The sequence below is a fragment of the Chelmon rostratus genome, chromosome 14 (assembly GCF_017976325.1).
Source record: "Chelmon rostratus isolate fCheRos1 chromosome 14, fCheRos1.pri, whole genome shotgun sequence".
In the NCBI taxonomy this organism is placed as follows: Eukaryota; Metazoa; Chordata; class Actinopteri; order Chaetodontiformes; family Chaetodontidae; genus Chelmon; species Chelmon rostratus.
The window spans coordinates 13,876,799-13,895,128 of NC_055671.1; the positions used below are offsets into that span (position 1 = coordinate 13,876,799).

At 42.1% G+C, this 18,330-nt stretch overlaps 1 protein-coding gene across 2 annotated transcripts in view; it reads right to left on the minus strand.

Moving 5' to 3' along the window:
• Positions 1-3,444: 3,444 nt before the first annotated feature.
• The window catches only part of nbeaa (neurobeachin a), a 92,563-nt gene continuing 77,677 nt past the window's right edge, over positions 3,445-18,330 (minus strand). The window contains exons 39-61 of one of the 2 annotated variants that reach the window (XM_041951652.1): positions 17,697-17,761; positions 17,058-17,166; positions 15,647-15,813; positions 14,354-14,478; positions 14,097-14,246; positions 13,524-13,660; positions 13,261-13,411; positions 12,869-12,971; positions 12,613-12,728; positions 11,415-11,527; positions 11,072-11,212; positions 10,840-10,959; positions 10,534-10,686; positions 10,270-10,434; positions 9,006-9,095; positions 8,141-8,333; positions 6,546-6,617; positions 6,127-6,282; positions 5,697-5,867; positions 5,470-5,571; positions 5,007-5,203; positions 4,673-4,824; positions 3,445-4,443 (exon numbers count right to left, since the gene is read on the minus strand). In XM_041951652.1, the coding sequence (XP_041807586.1) occupies positions 4,353-4,443; positions 4,673-4,824; positions 5,007-5,203; positions 5,470-5,571; positions 5,697-5,867; positions 6,127-6,282; positions 6,546-6,617; positions 8,141-8,333; positions 9,006-9,095; positions 10,270-10,434; positions 10,534-10,686; positions 10,840-10,959; positions 11,072-11,212; positions 11,415-11,527; positions 12,613-12,728; positions 12,869-12,971; positions 13,261-13,411; positions 13,524-13,660; positions 14,097-14,246; positions 14,354-14,478; positions 15,647-15,813; positions 17,058-17,166; positions 17,697-17,761 (3,039 nt within the window). In that variant the 3' untranslated portion in view covers positions 3,445-4,352. The remainder of the gene's footprint in view (positions 4,444-4,672; positions 4,825-5,006; positions 5,204-5,469; positions 5,572-5,696; positions 5,868-6,126; positions 6,283-6,545; positions 6,618-8,140; positions 8,334-9,005; positions 9,096-10,269; positions 10,435-10,533; positions 10,687-10,839; positions 10,960-11,071; positions 11,213-11,414; positions 11,528-12,612; positions 12,729-12,868; positions 12,972-13,260; positions 13,412-13,523; positions 13,661-14,096; positions 14,247-14,353; positions 14,479-15,646; positions 15,814-17,057; positions 17,167-17,696; positions 17,762-18,330) is intronic. The other variant, XM_041951653.1, reaches the window with a different exon arrangement.

Below are 18,330 nucleotides of genomic sequence, written 5' to 3' on the forward strand. Positions count from 1 at the left end.
GACAGATGGGTGGGAGCGCATACGGACACATGGACATATATGTCCAAGTGCATTTTCTCATGCGTGCATGCAGCAACAGGCCAGCATGCACACACACACACGCGCACATACACAAAGCACATCGAGGCCCAGCAGCTCCTCATTTTCACATACAGACACAGACAGACTTCAATCACAAAGACAGCATGGCATTACCCTCCATGCATGTATATTCTAATCCCAAGGGTCCAGCGAGTCTGGTGTTTTCATGCAATTTGCATCAGCACAGGAGAAATATAGCTCACAATGTGATTTAGAGGTCGTGAGGGGTGAGAATGACTGAACCCTTCTGAAAAATTAAGACAAAGGAACCATAGAAACTACTGTCCCACTGCGGGAAAATGCATAATGAAGAAGTATGAGCTTTCCTCTTTGTTTTTGCAAAAATAATTTCTTGTACTATACTTGTCATATTAACCGTAGAACAAATAACTTTGCCTTCAAGTGATGCTTTGTACAGCATGTCTCATAATGTCTGTAGACTACATTGCAAAATCAGAATTACAATACTATTAAAGGCCATTAGTTTGTACAGAAATGCATGCTTGTGCCTCAGTTGTTCAGTAAGGTTTTGGGATGCTGTAACTCTATTTTACCATAACAAAGGGAAAGATACCATAAAAGCTGTACAACTACCAAATTTCTTCATGATTCCTGGGGGAAGTCTGGGGAGATTGCTCATGTCATCTTGCTGTAGATGTAAAGGTGAGAAAGAAATGTGGGTTTTCGTCTTGGACTATTGACAGCAAGCCTGCCTCCGACCGCAGCTACAGACAGACCAGGTCAAAAGTGGCCTAAACAACAAGATGAAATTCTGCTCCTAAAAGACAGGTCTACCAGCATGACGGATTACCCTCTCCTGCCTGTCAGCTCATATGGCGTCTGATCGCAGTCTCCATAGCGACTGAAGCGTGAGAGCTCTGTGCAGCTGTCAGCCTTGTCTGTATTCCAGCATTAAGCTACAGCAACGGTTGGTTCTGCCCAAAATCCCTCATTTTTTATTTTAATACTGTGAGATGGAGTTTCTTTGTCCTGCAACAAAAACACACCACACATTCAGAATAAATTATGTGGAAAAAGGTTAGTTCGTCTTTGTCAAGCTTTCTCCCAAAATTCAATAACAGCAGTGATGAGGGCTGCAAGGCTAATCCTCTTGTTTCTAACATGAAGTTTGGCACATAGTAACAAACCTTATTAACTGAAAACACTCCATGCTCACTTACAGTACCTATTAGGCAGAGTGAGGACTACATTTTGGTTTATTGATTAGATCTTCTTCTGATCATGTGTTTCCATCTTGTTGGCAATCCGGGCCCCCCGCCCCAACCCGAAATGGAAATCTGATTTGCAGTGATCTGCGTATTTAATTTGGCATGGGCTCCTCAATTATCTGGGCTTGAGACCAGCAATGAGGAATGCACTGGCTTGTGCATCCCCAGTGGCTGGCGAGCAACCCGGGGGGATGGAACTGCCAACCCTGTGATCAGTCGACGACGCACCCTACCTCCTGACCCACAGCTGCCACTATTATAGATTACATCTTTAACAGTTGTAAATTTAGCCAAATACATTGGGGGATTAATGCAGTGTAATCCCTGAATTTCAATGCAGTAAATTACTAGATTGTAAATGTAAGATTCACACATTGCATGGATCCAAACATGTAAAAGCACACGATTAAAGAAAAGAATTGCAATCCCAGATATAAGTGAGGAACATAATGATCTTTTTCTAGTTTCATCCCTGAATTTAGACAACAAAATTACAGTGTGACCACTAAAAATGGGTTTGTTGTTTCAGCTGTTGATGAATCAGTGCGCACCAGCTATGAGGTTATCATGTCCACAACCTTTTGGTTTAATGGAGCACAAAAGCTGCAAGTCTGAAGTATGTTTTCAAGTCATTGTTTTAGTCAGGTGATGTCAAAAGTTTACTGTGCGGATTATTTTGAGATGAAACTGAATTAGAGCTCCGATTTTCACTTCTTGTCCTGCAAACACAGAAAAAACAGTGAAGATACAAAATAGATTAAAATTTGTTTCTTTTGCAACTTGGGTGACTTGTGCCTTTATACTTACATGGATGTCTTATCTTGCATGATTTACTGCACTCTATGTATATCTTGTGACTGCAAATCTGATTGTCCTTGGGTTAAATGAGTTCACTAAGGATTTGTTCCTCACACATTGAACATGCTGTAGGGGGTGTGTTCCTATTTTTAGCTCTATTTGATTACTGGGTCTGCTGCATGAGGTGCCTTAATATCCTGTTAACTGAAACTCCCAGCACCTGAGCACACGTCTACAGCAACGTGTGACATGCAATTAATCAAATCACACCTGAAAAAGGCTCAGTTTAAACACATTTTTGCAGTTTTTCTTTAAGAAGCTCTGCAGAAGAGGCTTTGAGTTGCATGCCTTCCTCAAGGGAACATCAGCTGTTTTAATGGATTTAAGTAGAAGACAGTGCAGGATCAGACCCTGAAATTGTATGGAAAAATCACAGCAAAGCAGGTAGTTCAACAGTGTAGTCAAGTGTCTTTAGAGTGCAACATTTCAACTCAAGAGCGTCTTGAAATCATTTGAGGAAGGAACATCTTTTTAGCTGCTGTCTTATACGTCTCATTCTCTGCAGCACGACTGCCACGAAGCAGAAGAGGAACCTTCACTGGAACAGAACGTGACCAATGAAAAGTCAAGTCATCAAATTCTTTGCATATTTTATTTTTCTTATCATGATTTTTTTTTTTCAACTCACACATGTCATATTTTACATCTTTGCAATAAAACATGAATACAATAGTTTTTAGGGTTTCATAGATCCAAAAATATTTAACCTTTTTTTGGATACGTAAGTTGAACCTGTCGATAGAGTATGTGCATGTGCGCATTTGATCAAGATGGCTTCACACATACAGTACATCTCACATTTCATCCTGTCTCCTCCCTCCTTCCCACCTCTATCAGCTACAGAATCATGATATTGCTTACAACTGTGAGGTTGTAAAACCTAATAATCACACATGAGCTCAACGTTTTAAATACAAACATCAATGCACAAATAATCCCGTAGGGAAAATGGACCTAAACAAAATGGCAGCCGACCAGAAAGAACCAAGCTAATAAATAATGATATGTGATTGGTGCAAAGTGCAAATACAAAACAAACTTTTACATTGATTTGATTCTCTTTTTTTTAAATAATCAACAAATGTGGGTAAGTGAAGGTTTCCTTTGCGCTTTCAGTCTTATTCAGCTGATTAAGTCTCCCACCAAGCCTGAACCAAGACTATATGTACATATTTGACAAAACAATCACCAAATATACAAAGGAAATCATGTCAGTCTTGTGGTTGTCATCCTTGGTGGCACTGGCAAGATCTCTTCATCGTTACCATCTCCGGCAAAATTATCACCATCCTTGACACCGCCGTTATTACCATCAGTCTTGTCAACATTATTATAATTATTACACAATATTTTACATACAGCAAGTCATTAATAAATTAAAGGTGATAAGCGCAGTTTGTGTAGTGAAAGAACACGTGTCGACTCTGACGGAAGCAGAGCCTTATTTACATAAAAATCAGATTTAACCCTGCTGCAGGTAAAAGGGAAAAAAAACATTATAAAATAAAAGAAAACCAGATAAAACCAAATAAAATCATAACCCCAGGCATTTTTTTTCAAGGGTGAATTTAAGATCGAGCCAATAGCACCGGTTTTTGAACAGTGGGTGGGGCTGGTTCATTTCTGACCATTTCTTATCAGTTTAGACACATTGAAGGAGTCTTAATTTATAGTCCACCCAAAATAATTTCCAGACTGTACTCCCGTCAAACGAAAAGCAGAGATCAAAACTGATAAAGAAGAAAGATATAAGGGAAAACAAAACTTAGGTTCTTTGTCTGTGAAGCATTAAGCGTACCAGGAACGGCAACTGCAACCAGTCCTGTGAGTGGTACGGGTATGATCGACCTCTACAAGGTCCGCTTGACTTGCTCTTTGACTTGCAGTCTGTCTATTTTATTAGCAGGTTTTGGTGTGTATCTCCAGTGTGTTATGTGTCCGTGGTTACACACGTGTGTACGCACACGTGTGCACAGAGGAAGTTGCTTCCACCAGCGCTGCCGCATCCTCAAATCAAGTAAACTTCACAAGGGAATAGAGCCTAAGGTCCGGTACTTGTTTTTCCTTCCCCTCGGTACCTGTAGTTTCCCCCGCGGGCTGCAGATACACAGCAGAATGCATCACTTCCTCTCCCCCTTGTTCTTCCCTCCTCTCGCCATCCTCTTCTTCCTCATGCTGTCCACCTCAGTACCTGTTCTGGTGTTCGTAGTGCCAGCGGTTGAAGTCTATGTTGAACGCCACAATGCTGCCGGACGCCATGCCAGTGATCAGAGTCCTGAGGGCAGAGCACACACATCTGTAGGTCAAACTATACACATAAGATACCTTCTTTAGAGCTGCAGTGCATCAATCACTGTGTATTTCCCTGGGCCTGGGACATCATTCTGAGGTTTGGGAAAAATGACTGCCCCATCACTGATCATTTGAGGTGACCCAGTTTCAGTAGTCCCTAAGAAAAGCACAGCCCTGAATTTGGCTCGCACGTCAGCATCTGTCCGTTTTACCTCTGGTCATGTGAGAGGTCCATGGCTCGGATGCCTGCGTCACAGCCTGGGTAGATGTAAAGCTGTTTGAAGTCGCACGCCTGCCACACCTCCACAACCCCGTTATCACCTCCCGTCACCAAGTTCTGTCCGTCGCTACTCAACAGGATCGCCTGGGGAGAGGAGGAGAGCAGAAAGAGAGGTAAGAAAGAGAGGGCTCAAGCTCTCCTGAGTGCTGCACAAGAGCACACTGCATTGTTTACGAGTAAATAATGAGAGCATTCATGCATCAGTTTACACCAAAAGGAATATTACAGTATGTTTACATAAGCAGTATTAACTCTGACAGCCTCACCCGTGTGGAGTCGTTGACCTCCATTTGTGCCAGCAGTTTCCCATTAATGCTGAAGTTGCAGAAGCGGCCCCTCTCGTAGTAGATGATGCAGTGGCCCTCGCTGGACACCGAGATGAGGCGGGGCCGCTGACACAGCTCTGGCCCCTCCAGGGCCCTGAGCAGGTCCCCTGTGATAGTGTGGACCAGGCATGGGCCCTCTGAAAAGCAAGAGCAAAGCAAGATGTATTTGTTTAAAACAAAAATAACAATCAAACATATAGCTTTGACATTTCCAGTACAGTCTACATGATTTTGCAGTTTGAATTGCTGAAGCAGTGACAGTCCAGCATGTTTATCCGATCGTGTGTAGAAATGTTTCACAGCAAAGGACAGTAGCTTATTATATCTACTGTCTACAGTTTACGTGAAATGTCCTGAGCAAAGGGCTCAGATATATGATGGAGAGATATGAAGACCCACAAACCTTTAGCTCCACTGATAACCAACCCCAGCTCTGCACAGACAGACACACACACCACCTCGTGGTCATGTCCTGTCAGTACTGCCCTGGGTGCAGGGTAGTCACCTGGAGGAGAAAACACATATAAAAAAATGAATGAACCTCCGCTTTGTGACGTCCCACTCCTGTGGTGTTCCCTGAACCAGGAACACAGACACCGGCAAACATCCACACATGCTGTTTCCACTCACTGTTGTTTGGGTTGTCCCCGATAATGTGGTGTCTTCCACTCCAGTACCACAGAAGAAGAGTGGCATCTCTGGAGCCCGACACGATGTAGCAGTCTCCTCCGATGTAGGACTCTGACCTGGCCAGACACGTCACGACATCCCAGTGGCCAAAAACTATCTGGGTCAGCTTTCCTGTGGAGAGGATGGAGGAGGACGGATAAGTCGGTGTGTGCCCTCTGCTCATACTTTTACAGGCTGTGGATAAATACAGCTATGTGCTGGGCTTTCCAAATCAAAAACAAATCCAAATGCATGAGTTTGTATGATCCATATGTAAAGCAGACACAATCACAAACTGCAGCTTTAAGAAGCACAGAAAAAAATCATAGTTGAGAGTAAATTTCATCTGTACTTGACATTCAACATGTCTTATAAATAATACGAAACCCACCAGTTTCAGTGGAGTAAACACGGAAGCTCTTGTCCCAGAAGCCGCAGACCAGGATGTAGCGGTTGTCGGCAGTAACCACAAAACAGTGTGTGTTGATTTGGATGCTCTGGTCCACCAGGTCAGTGATCTGACGCTTGTTCACGCCTGAGTTGTTTGCTACGTGGGAGGGAGGTTGAAAGGTTAATGAGGGCATACGCATGCAACGTGGTTAACAAACTACTCAGTGAACCTCTCCTGATCCCACAATCAGGTCAAGCATCGTCCGATTTTGCAGCCAGCAGTCATACATGCGGAGAAATCCCCAGCTGTATCGTGTGGTATGACCTCAGTCTCAGCAGTGGCCTGGCTGCTCTCATTATCTCACACATTCATGCTCACATGTCCAGTGTTATCTGAAGTGAGGATCTGCGTGCACTGACCTATGAGAGGGTCCATCTCAATGGGTAGATGATGAGCCTGCTCCAGGGAGTATCCTGGAGCTCCGCGGAGGCCTGAGGGGTTCAAGGATCAAACATTACAAACAGCCGTAGACACGCACCCGTACATGCACACATCATAGCACACTGCGGGATGAATGCTAACATGCCACCTCACATGTACTCATCCTGGTTGAGCGCTCTCCTCATGGAAGCTCTGACGCAGGCTTATGTTAAAAACATCAGCGCCTGATGTGGCAATCATTGTAGCCCTCCATAATCTCATTACCATGATTAATTACACCTAGCCTGCTGTGCTAATGAGGGCATTTATGAGGTTAATTGAGACTTTAATTAACAAATACTTCTATGTCAAAATATGTGGACAAAATAAGAGTAAACACTGATATAATGCAATGCAACAAAACCAAGAGCAACAGGCTTAGTCACTACCACTGAAAGGAACTAACATCTCACTGAGTTCATAAGCTTCCATAAGTTGATCTTAATTCCATGGCTACATGGAATCCGTTTATTTTTAATTAATTGTTTAATCATGTAGCTCTAAAACATCAGAAAATTGTGGAAAATGCCAATTACAAGTTATTCAATTCGTAAAAAGAGAAAATGGGCAAATCTTCACATTTGAGAAGCTGCAGTCAGCGACTGTTTGGCCTTTTTTCCGCCGATGCACAACCTCTGTGACTAATTATCAAGATTGTTGCCAATAAAGTTTGTGTTGCTTGATTAATCGATTCCTTGACAAATCGTGCATGTGCAGAAAGATGCTCAAAAGTCTAGTCACATGGTCTCCTAAAGAGGCAAACCTGTGGTGTAAAGCTTGGAAAGTATTGTTGCTAGTTATAGAGTATATTCAGTAGAATGTGTCTACAAACACACAGATGGTAGCTAAAAAAAAATACTGTGTACTCTTAAGCTAATGTAATGTGCTCCTTTCTTCATAGTGGTGTCACTTTAACCCCTTAACATCGATTGTTGCAAATTCGCATCATACTGCTTTAATCCACATTGCAGCCAAATCGCACATGCATTCCTTTAATGCCGGTTTGTGCATATTCAACACACACCTAGGAACCTTTTGCAAGCACTGGTTTCTCGTCGGACCGGTCAAAGTGAAAACTACATCTGTTGTGTTACAATGTAATGGTTGGAAGCCAATTTTGTGGCTTTTCTGAATTTTGAAAAAATGTACTTTTATGCAAATTAGCGACAACAGGCGTTAATGCTTAAACGCAAGCATTAACGCCTGTTGTCGCTAATTTGCGTCATACCTAAATTTATATCTATTGTATGTGCTACAGAAAAATTAACAAACTCCTCTTAATTTAGGATCAATTTGAAAGCAAAAACACAAAGAATATAATAATAATAATAATATAATTCTAAATAAATTCAGGCGTCAAGGGGCTAAAATCTGAGGATTCAGGATTTTAATGTCTATGTTTAGATGAATATTAGTATTACGACTAAAATAGATGCAGAGTCATTTGAATCCACGTAGAAATCTGACAATAACAGTATCCAACTATCACACACCCCTTAAACACACTGATTCCCTTCAACACACACTTACTCACCGACAGTGTTGTGCCAGCGGTTGACGGCAAACAGCCGGCTACATGTGACGGTGACGGCTGCTGGTATGCTGAGGTGGGGGAGCGTGTTGGCTGCGACGTGAGTGACGGGGGAGTTGGAGGGGAACTTGAGCACCATGATGACATCCTGCTGCATCTGATCCTTAAACATCAGAGGGCTCTGGGGAAGGAAACACTGGTGAGACAGACAGAGAGAGAGAGGAGGAGGAGGAGGAGGAGGAAGGTCGGGGGGGAGAGGAGGGGCCGGGGGAATGGAGACAGAACAGATGGGACAGAGGGAGGGAAGGGAAAAGGTATATTAGTGGGAGCACAGGGTCAGAGCAGGTACACACACTGAGGGTGGCTCTAGGCCGAGGAGAGGCTGGTTGGGGTTCAGGACTGACAGGTTTGGGTGGAAATGGATGGCTCTGATGTGGAGACACAGGCCTCGTGCTGCTGAGGGTAGCAGGGAGGACAAAGAGACTAAAACCAGAGCAGAGCTTCCTTTGAAAAAAACACCATTACACACACTTTGTGTGTAATAAAACCTCACAAATCCATACACCTTGGTAATGAAGCTACTCATATCAGAGGATATGGGAACCAAAATTAATTAGTGCGTAGGGCTGAAATGTGTTCAGAATGTGAAAAATGAAAGCACACAATGTAGATCATCATCATGCATCAGCACCCTTCAGCCTTGGGAGACACTCTCCTGCTCTGGCAGAAGCATAAACATGGATATTTATATATTTTTTGTCAGTCTGCAGCTGAGGTCCAATGTGTGAGTATAGCACACTTACTGTATTCTTTGAATGCATATACAGAAAACAGTGCTGTGAAACTAATGCTGTTGAGGTATTCTCACCAGGTGCATGGCAGAGGAGCGAGGTGGGTGTGGCTCGATCAATAGCTGGGAAGGGACCTGACCGCATGCTTGAATCTGGGTCTCGATCACCTGGAGGCGGAGAGACAGCGATGACATAAGAGAGGAACAGGACGGTTACATGCTTTTCAGAAACATGCCTCCCTAAAACTTCTCCTTTACTTTCTTTTCTTTACTTCCTAAATATGCATGTTTGTCTTTTGTTAGTGCTTCTTGAATCACATGCATGCACTCTATGTACTACACTGTTTCCAAAAAAGTTGGACATGGGTGATGTTTACTGCTCTGCTGCATCACTTCTTCTTTTAACAACACTCTGTCAGCCTTTGGGAACTGAGGAGACCAACCGCTGTAATCTTGAAAGTGGAAAAGTGGAATGTTCTGTTGTTTTTCTTGCTTGATGTAGTATTTTATGTTTCAAAATGCTGTCTGGACTGCAGGCAGGTCAGTCTAGCAGCCAGACCCTGTTACTATGGAGGCCTGCTGTTGGAATACGTGCAGAATGTGGTTTAGCGTCGTCTTGCTGAAATAAGCAAGGCCTTTCCTGAAAAAGACGTCTACTTGCAGCATATGTTGCTCCAACACCTGTTTAAATGGTTCAGCATTAATGATGCCTTGACAAATGTGCAGAGTGACCCATGTGCACTAATGTCCCTCCATACCATCATGTTGCTAACATCTTGCCAGTTAACCTAATTAACTGTGAGATGTTCCGCCTGCTGTTTTCTTTTAGCATTTCACAGTCTTTTGTTGTTCCAACCTTTTTGAAACGTGTTGCTGGCATTAAATTCTAAATGATATAATTTTCTAAAACAATGAAATCTTTCAGTTTCAACATTTGATATTTTGTCTTTGCCCTATTTTCAATAAAACGTAGGGTTTAGATGCTTTGCAAATCATGATATTCTGAGAGAGTACCAACTTTTTTGGAAACAGGGTTGTGTTTTGAATTCAATTAGTGACTCTTTATCTCAGAGCTTTGAACATTAAGTCTGATGCTACCGCGCAATTTCAAAGAAAGCACTGAATGCAATGTGCGAGCAGTGAAGTACGTTCTGTGTGTGAAAATAAAATGACTATGTCAACTTGATCCCAACTCCTGTACAATTATGTTTAAATACCAAGAAAATAAAACATTAATCACAGAAAGAAAAAGGGATTAAAGAAAAAAGTGAAGGGAAGATTTATGCACTGAAATAATCAATAACAACAACAAAGTGCAGTGATGTGTTGTACGGAAACCGACCTCGCGTTGCGCAGCGTCTAGATTGTCCAGGCTGACTGCTCCCTCGTAGGACAGGAAGTTGAAGACGTTGAGAGCTCGGACTGCTTCTGGCCCTCGCTGCTTGTAGCCAAATATTAGATCGATCCACTGGTGAAGCTGGCATGACACGAACTCGCTCTCCAGCGCCTGGTCGACAGGTGCAGAGAGAGGACGAAAGAGAGAGAGAGTCAAGGGTGTGTTCAGTGTCTTTTTTAGATTCAGGAAAAGCCTGAATGTCTCTCTCACCATCCGGTTAATGCGGACAAAGTCTTCGGGTTTCTTGGCCCAGGCAGGAAGCTCCACGTCACACACAGGGACGCCGTCGTCGCGCACGCCGAGCTCGTACTCGTTACTATTGACGAACATCTCAGGCAAGTAGTAGAACTCTGGGATCAGCTCCTAATGGAAATGACGGACACATGGTGTTTATAGGAACAAAATTATTACTCCTCTTTTTAATCATTCCCTCCAGGACTTACAATACTTTCAGCTTTACTTAATGCTTCCAGGGCTGTGGAGGACAGTTACTGATATCGTGCTGATTTTAGCTACCTTGACATCAGCTGTGTCCCTCTGGCAGTTCCTCCACGAGCAGCCGATGCCAGAGAAGGCCCTCTCTGGGTGGTCAAACTTGTTGTCGTTAGCGTTGAGGAAAAATGTGGTGAAGGGCTCCTATGGGCACAAGAACAGACGAATGCGTTTCAAAAGAAGCCTCTGGTCTCAGGTGTGTGTTCAAACAGCTGCTGAAGGTTAAAGTTTCCTAGCGTGTAAGGCAGGTACTCACTATTCTGAGCATCCACATCAGTGTTGAATGAGCTGTGGAGTACAGGGTTGTGTAGTGGTGAGGAGGCGAGCCGTCGTCGTCCCACGTCTCGTAGCGCTCCGCGTAAAAAGCCGCCCGCTTGGGATTCAGTGCGCCGATTGGCTGGAGGACACCAGAGAGAAATAAGCGTCTTGAGTAAGCGATTACAAGAGACGCATTTCTCCGCATTCCTGCTAAGCCTTTCCACAGCATGTGAGTGGTACTGCTTGACCTGTATTTTACCATTCAAATGGGTTTGTGGCATCTTCTCAGTAGCATGCATTCAATTCATTGGAAATAGGGCGTAAAATGTTGCTTGTCTAACCTTGGAGAGGTCTCTGAAGTTTCCAGGTAGAGTGAGATCGAGCTCCTCTGAATCATAGTTGGTCAAGACCCAGGGGAAGATAGGGTACTGGTTCAAATCATTGTAGGTTCTCCCTGCAGAACAAAAAGATGAGGCGTTTCTATGCTGCGACGACATGCTTTAGTGTCAGTCTGTCTTTGTGTTAGTCTTGCTATCGCAGGTCCATTATGAGCACACAGCATGTTTACACGGCATAACAGCGCATAACTATATTGCTTTTTACATTATCAGCTACCTTCACGGCTAATAAATCAGGCTCATGCTCAGGTGTTTAATTAACGAGACTACCAACCTGATGCGAACAAAGATTAAGCCATCTTGGGATTACGACTGCACCAAGCGAGGTTGTATGTTAGTGTGATAAAACACCCCCCAACAGAGAGAGGCGTAAAAGCACAAGATGTCGACCAAATGCTGCATGCCAGCATATGTCAAGGCCTTTAAAGCAATTGTCACTGGCTGACATTTATCTAGATTCTGCATTTTTATTACACATACAGTATATATAGGTAAATATTTATGACTTCTTGTATTGTTTAGATATTTTTCTAGTACAGGAAGAACTTATGAATGCAATAAAATAGTAATTGATATTACACTGTACATTGTCTATTGTCATTGCAGCTGCATTTATTCATATATTTTTGTATGTCTATGTATTTACAGGTCACACTTTTATTATGCGAAATGCTGCTGAGCTGGTACAGCAGCTGACGCAGCTTTTTGTTATATACATCTTCCAGGTTTTTTATCTGGTCTCTTCAATAAAGTCTTTTTATACGTTGGCTTCTTTACTTACGCACATGGAGAGAAAGAAAAAAGAAGAAAAGCGGCGAGTCTGCAATGTCTGGCATTCTCTACAGTTATTTCTGAACAACACAGCACAATTGGAACTGTCAGAGCAACCAAATGAGGTCACATAAGTAAAACGTTCACATCTTCACAGCAAATAAGGTAGAAAATGTCAATATCACAGAGCAGAAAGACAGAAAATGAAGGAAACAGGAAGTATTCAATTGTATGGTCTAACAACAAACAAGACTACATTCGACATGGCTGTGTTTGACTGCTGGCTGGTTAATATATTATTTAGAGGCTGAGATCCATAAAAACAGACTTATAAAAGAGCTCATGAAATGCAACTGAAAGTGAACTTCACCTGCAATAGTGTTAAGGAACATGAGGTACTCAAAGTTGGAGATCTCTCTCCTCTGCCAGCGCTGAGTCATGTTGGATGACTTGAAGAGCTGACGAGGGGTGGCCAGGGAAATTCGCCTGGGATAGACACACACACACACGCGCACACACACAAACACACACACACATATTAAAGCAGATCCTTTCTATCACATCAGTTAATGATCCCTTTCTATCGCAGAACAGAGGAGGACCAGCTCACTAAATGCTGCACCTACCTGGCCTGTGGCAGGCCGTAGCTCGTTCCCACTCCCACCCGTGGGAGACTGTAGACCACCCGTTTGACCGTGGCCTGGTCAGGAAAGTTAAACATCACGGACGCTGGAGAGAGGAAGAGACAAGATTTAGTCAGCATATAATATATAAGTCTGTCACTTACCATGACAAACACTGAGCTGGCAAAAAAAACATCTATAGACACTGTATAGTGGTGAAAAATGGCTTTACTCATTTTTTTTGCAAAAAAAAACATTAATAAAGTCATTAAGTGTTGAACTTCAACTTTAAAAAGAAAAAAAGATGCTGCATATGGGGTATTTTTGTGGTATATATGCATGCAGTGCTGAGAAACCAATAAATGTGAGTATGTTGGAGAAATCTGCAGACTTACTTCTGTTGGCCATGAAGACCTCTAGTCCGGTATTCTGCAGCAGGTAGCGTCTGGAGAACACGGCTCTGATCTCACTGAACATCCATTTGCCGTGGAGACCCTCTGAGTAGGCCAGTACCTGTTGAGAAGAACATTTCAACATAAAGAAGGACTTACATGTACAAAACAATCCCAAACTGTTTGGATCAATAAGTCAGAAGTAAAGCATGTGATCTAAATCTTTTTTGCCTGTGCTGAGCGATAATAAAGAAAGACAGCCTTACTTTAGCATCAGTGTTCTTGAACGTAGGATCCTCTTCATCCACCTCAAAGTAGATTTCAGTAGTAGTGATGGACAGAGTGCCTCGAGCCACCACCACCGGAGCGACCAACTGAGCTGGAGTACTCAGAACCACGGGGCCTGGTAGATTTTAATAGCACTGACTGAGGCTCATGATACAGAATCAGAAACTATCACACACAACAGGTAATTAACTGGCACACGTACTGTAATAGAATCATTTCAGGTTAGTTCAGATTGATCATTTATTTGCTTCTTCTACTCCAATGTAAGGTGTATAAATCAGAGAGGAACCATTGGATTAAATTAGATGTGATTTACATCAATATCAGTTTTTAGTAGATTATCATGTCATCGTCTTGAGTCAGATAAATCAGCCGGATGGTTAGTGTAGCTGCAAAACTTTCAAATGTCCAACTTGCCTTTGGAGGTAAAAAGTCTTGGACGGAAACGTACTAAAAACAAGAGTCATAGACAGTTTACTGTTCAGTCGCACTGTAGCACAGTGTGTGTGTGTGTGTGTGTGTGTGTGTGTGTGTGTGTGTGTGAGTCTTACCTGCAAGGTTATCAATCTCTTTCTCCTGCAGAAGGCTGACAGCGTCATCATCACCCTCCAGCATTAACTCCGCTTCCGGGTTCTGGGTGACCACCGATTGGCTGCGGAAATTCTTCTTTGACTTAAGCCCCTCCTCCTCCTCTTCTGTACCTGTTTTAGTGTTTTTAAGTGTGCACGTGAGAGTTGTGTGGATGAAAAAGGGCAAAGAGCAGGTATTGATCATGTACAACAGGTTTACACTGGTGCACATCACTGACCGTAGTCCTCCAGAGCTTTGAGTGACACGTCAGCGTGAGTGGACCCAAACGCGTTTCGCACGAATCTCCGTCTCCTCCTTAGGTCGTCCTCCCAGTAGTCTAGACGCCAGAAGTCATGTAACTGGCTGGAGACATAAAATGGGAGGGGCAAAGAGGAGTCGTTTTAGTGGTGGGAGGCAAACAAGGTGTAAGTTTTGGGACTTTTTCTTCAGGAACAATAATGTTAAAGTTGGAGTAGAAGCTGAGTTTTACAGGTGACATTCATGCCAGAAACGTTCTAAACTACTTTCCTACATTCAAGAGGGATGAAGGGCAGTATCTGACCAAAGGAGTGAGTTTGGCAAACCTTTCCAACTCTGCAAACACCAATAACTGGCTTTAAACTGAGAGAAAAAAAACATTAAATTGTACTTATGGACCCTTAAGAGCCCAGGGGTTTTCAGAAGAAAACAAATGAAAATTAAACAGTTAGTCAGAAGAGTGTGACTGACAACAAGCATTATACTAATGTGAACAAATGTTAGAAATATCATCGAAAGGCACTTAAGATGCAACCAAGAGCTGGAGTGTGTTCAAAAGCATGTTGACAGTGTTTGTGTAATTACTCTCACTTCCAGAAGGGGGAGACAAAGGTGTTGCTCTTAATTCATTAATCATTTTTTCATCTGAGTGCAAAAGGTGTTTATTAATGGCATGAAGGTTCCGGTATACAATTTACATCATCAGCAGTGACACAAGGAAGACGGGCTTCAGATGTTGTGTGTCACATGTGCTCAGATTAAATCAGAGCAGCTGTCAGCCTGGAGGCATATCTGGATAACAAGCAATCATTGATTTAATGTGTGTGTGTCAGAGTGCTGAATGGGGAGATGATGTTAGGATTCAGCTGTGTGTGTGTGCTGTTAGCTGATGTGCAATAATTCATGTTAAAATAAGACTCCGCTGCTTAATGAATCCTGCTTTCTGCTGACCAAGTTATCTTTCATAAATGTGTTGGTTGGTTTTTCTTGTTCTATATTTCAGCTCTGATTATGTCCATAATATGAAAAAAGTCTGTCATGTGGAGATTTACACAATAAGAAGTAAATAAAATACACAATGCTAATGTCTTATAGCGATCCAAACATAATGGATGTTGCTGACTTAATAATCACTGCATACACTGATGCCATTTTATCATCATATGCCAGAAGTGTTGCATCTGAGCACTCAACCAGCGCCTGCAGTCGAATGACATCCTGCTTAATCTAAAAGCGTCCCAGGGTAGAATCTGACACGGCGTCTTTAGCTCACCTCTGTGACATTGTCCCCCACGCTCCGTGCTTATTGGTCAGGATGTTGAGGATCTTCTGTTTCAGCTGGTTAGCAGTCACATGATCTCTGTGCTTTGCTGCACTGATGAGGTGATCACACATTTTCTCCTCCTCTCTCCGGTCCGCAGCGTACTGGGCACAGTTGGACTGCAGGAAAGTGGGAGGTGAAGAGTTAAACACCAGAACCAGTAAGAAACCAAAGAGATGAGGATGTTTTTTTGATTTGTATAAATATAAAGCATTCCGATTAAAAAACATGCTACGCCATTTAGTTTTTTAGAGGAGGCTGTTCAAATATATATGGTATAGAAGACTGTTATCCACTTGTGCAGTCACACATTAGCAAAGCCTGCAGACTAGAGCTAGGCCGATAAATCAGCTGAGCGGATATTACAGTTTATATTAATTTACTGGGGGTAATATTGGTATTGGCTAATGGTGCAAAAAATAGTCCTGCCTTCAAAAATAAAAGTACAAAAGTATTAGCATCAACTCGTTATGCAGAAGGGCCCATTTCAGAATAATGTTTCTTATAATACTGGACTATAATTACTCAGGCATTCATGTGTGCATCACTTTAATGTTGCAGCTGGTAAAAGTGGAGCTAATTTTAATGACTTTATATACTGCTGTTGTATTTTGTACACTGTCTGGGGATAAAGAACATATAACTTTGCCTTCATCTATCCTAATGAATCATACATTATTTGTTGATGACATTTAGTATTTATAATCTGTAACTGTAACAGTAGCTTCATAGCTGCTTTTCACCTCTGGTATATGTGTTCGCCAACAGAACAAAAAATTTCAGTCCAGAAAAGATTTGCTTGAGGTCATTTAGGAATAGTCCTCAGCTCATAGTTTTTCCACCAGAGAGCAGTGATGAGTTCAGGTTTCAACTGTGTGAAATGTCTCCTCAGTAAATATCTTTAAAAAATGATTCCTTATCAGCCATGTTAGTTTGTGATAGTATATGTTAAAAATCTAGACTGGATGATTTATTATTATCAAATTAACTAACTGATGTCAAAAATCCAGTATGTTTTGTGCTACATTTCTATCAGAACACCAGGGCCATAATTTAGAGTTGTTTTTTTTTTTACTTTAACATTTAAAGGGTCAAGCATTCATAAACTGACTGACTGAAATGATAGAACACAAATTATGGATTATTTGTTCTGTCTTGTTATTAGCAAGATGTACTCAGCAGTGTCATCCTGCAACAATTATGCATGAGAACATAAAAATGTGTTGAAAATCAGTAATGTACTAATTGGGTGTAGTAACTCACAAAAAAATTCAGGTATTTGATGATGGTAATGGGTAACGACACTGAGCATCAGCTTTTCCCCGCTTACGTGGCTAACAGCGGCGCTGCTCTGGGCGTTTACCTCAAATTCAGCGTGTTTGTGAACATCCTCCGCCCTCTGTCTGTTCAGAATGAACTCTGCTTCGTTGGCAACGCGCACAATATGATCCTTCATGGCGTGGCACAGAAGTCTGGTGGAGGAGCAAGAAACATGAGGAGGTGAGAAAGAGCGACAACCATCAGCCACACTTCCACTTATGAAAAATCTAATTCTCCATGAGAGGGAATGTCAGCAGGTTCTCTTCAATACAGCAGCCTTTACTAAATTAAATCAATAAATCTGGTCCATGCTTTGCTGCTGAAGCTTATATATATTTAAGTAAACAACGTGTTTAAAAAGTAGCATTGCATGGCATCCTCTTCTTTTTTGCATTGTGCTTTAATTAAGTTTTGTACTAATACTGCAATAAACGGCTTGGAGTAAATAAACAGGATCACAGTCACTGGAAATAGACCGGCCCAAATTAAATGTAAACTTAATTGCACTTTAATGATCCGACTTCCTACTGAACACACATGGCACCATGCACTTATCCTGGCAAGGTTCTCATTAGGGCTCTGTCATAGCCATTAGTTGTTTAACGCTGATAACGCTGTTGAAGTTAAAGTGTGAATCAGGGGGAATTATGTGGGGTGATAATCAGTCTGTGTGATGGATTACCTTCCCTCGTTGATGAGCTCAATGAAAGCCAGTCCGGCGTTCTTCTGAATGGAGTTTTGCCACTCCTATGTGTAGAGGATACATCACAATTAATATGGTCACTTTATGTGTCATTTTGTATTGATATAGTATACTGTCTGGAAATTTATTTAAAACATAAACAATTAGATTTAAATGTCTGCTCTTGGCTAATCTAATGAATTAAATACCTAAAAAAAATCTATGTATTTACTCTAATAAATCCTGTAAATTGAATATTTCCATAAAGCAGTCCTACTTACTACTACAAATTGTCATGGCCTCACAGTGTACATACACTGTCACATCATTCAACCCTCCTTGAAAGAGGACAGAATAAAGCTTTATTCCAAAACTGAACAATTCCATCATTGATCACCACCACGGTGAAGGTCCACTAGCACAACATTGCTCAAAATAAGGGGAAAGAAAGAGCTTTCAAATGAAAATGCATCCGTCTACGAGTTTGTGAGTGTTTTATGTGTTTGTGAATATGAGAGTGGAGACTTCTGGGCAGCATGAGAGTGTTGCTGAAAGCCTCAAACTATGAGAGCTCCATTAGCTCTCAAGGCTGTTACGGACATGTGAGAGCATCTCCTGTTACACTGCCCCCCCC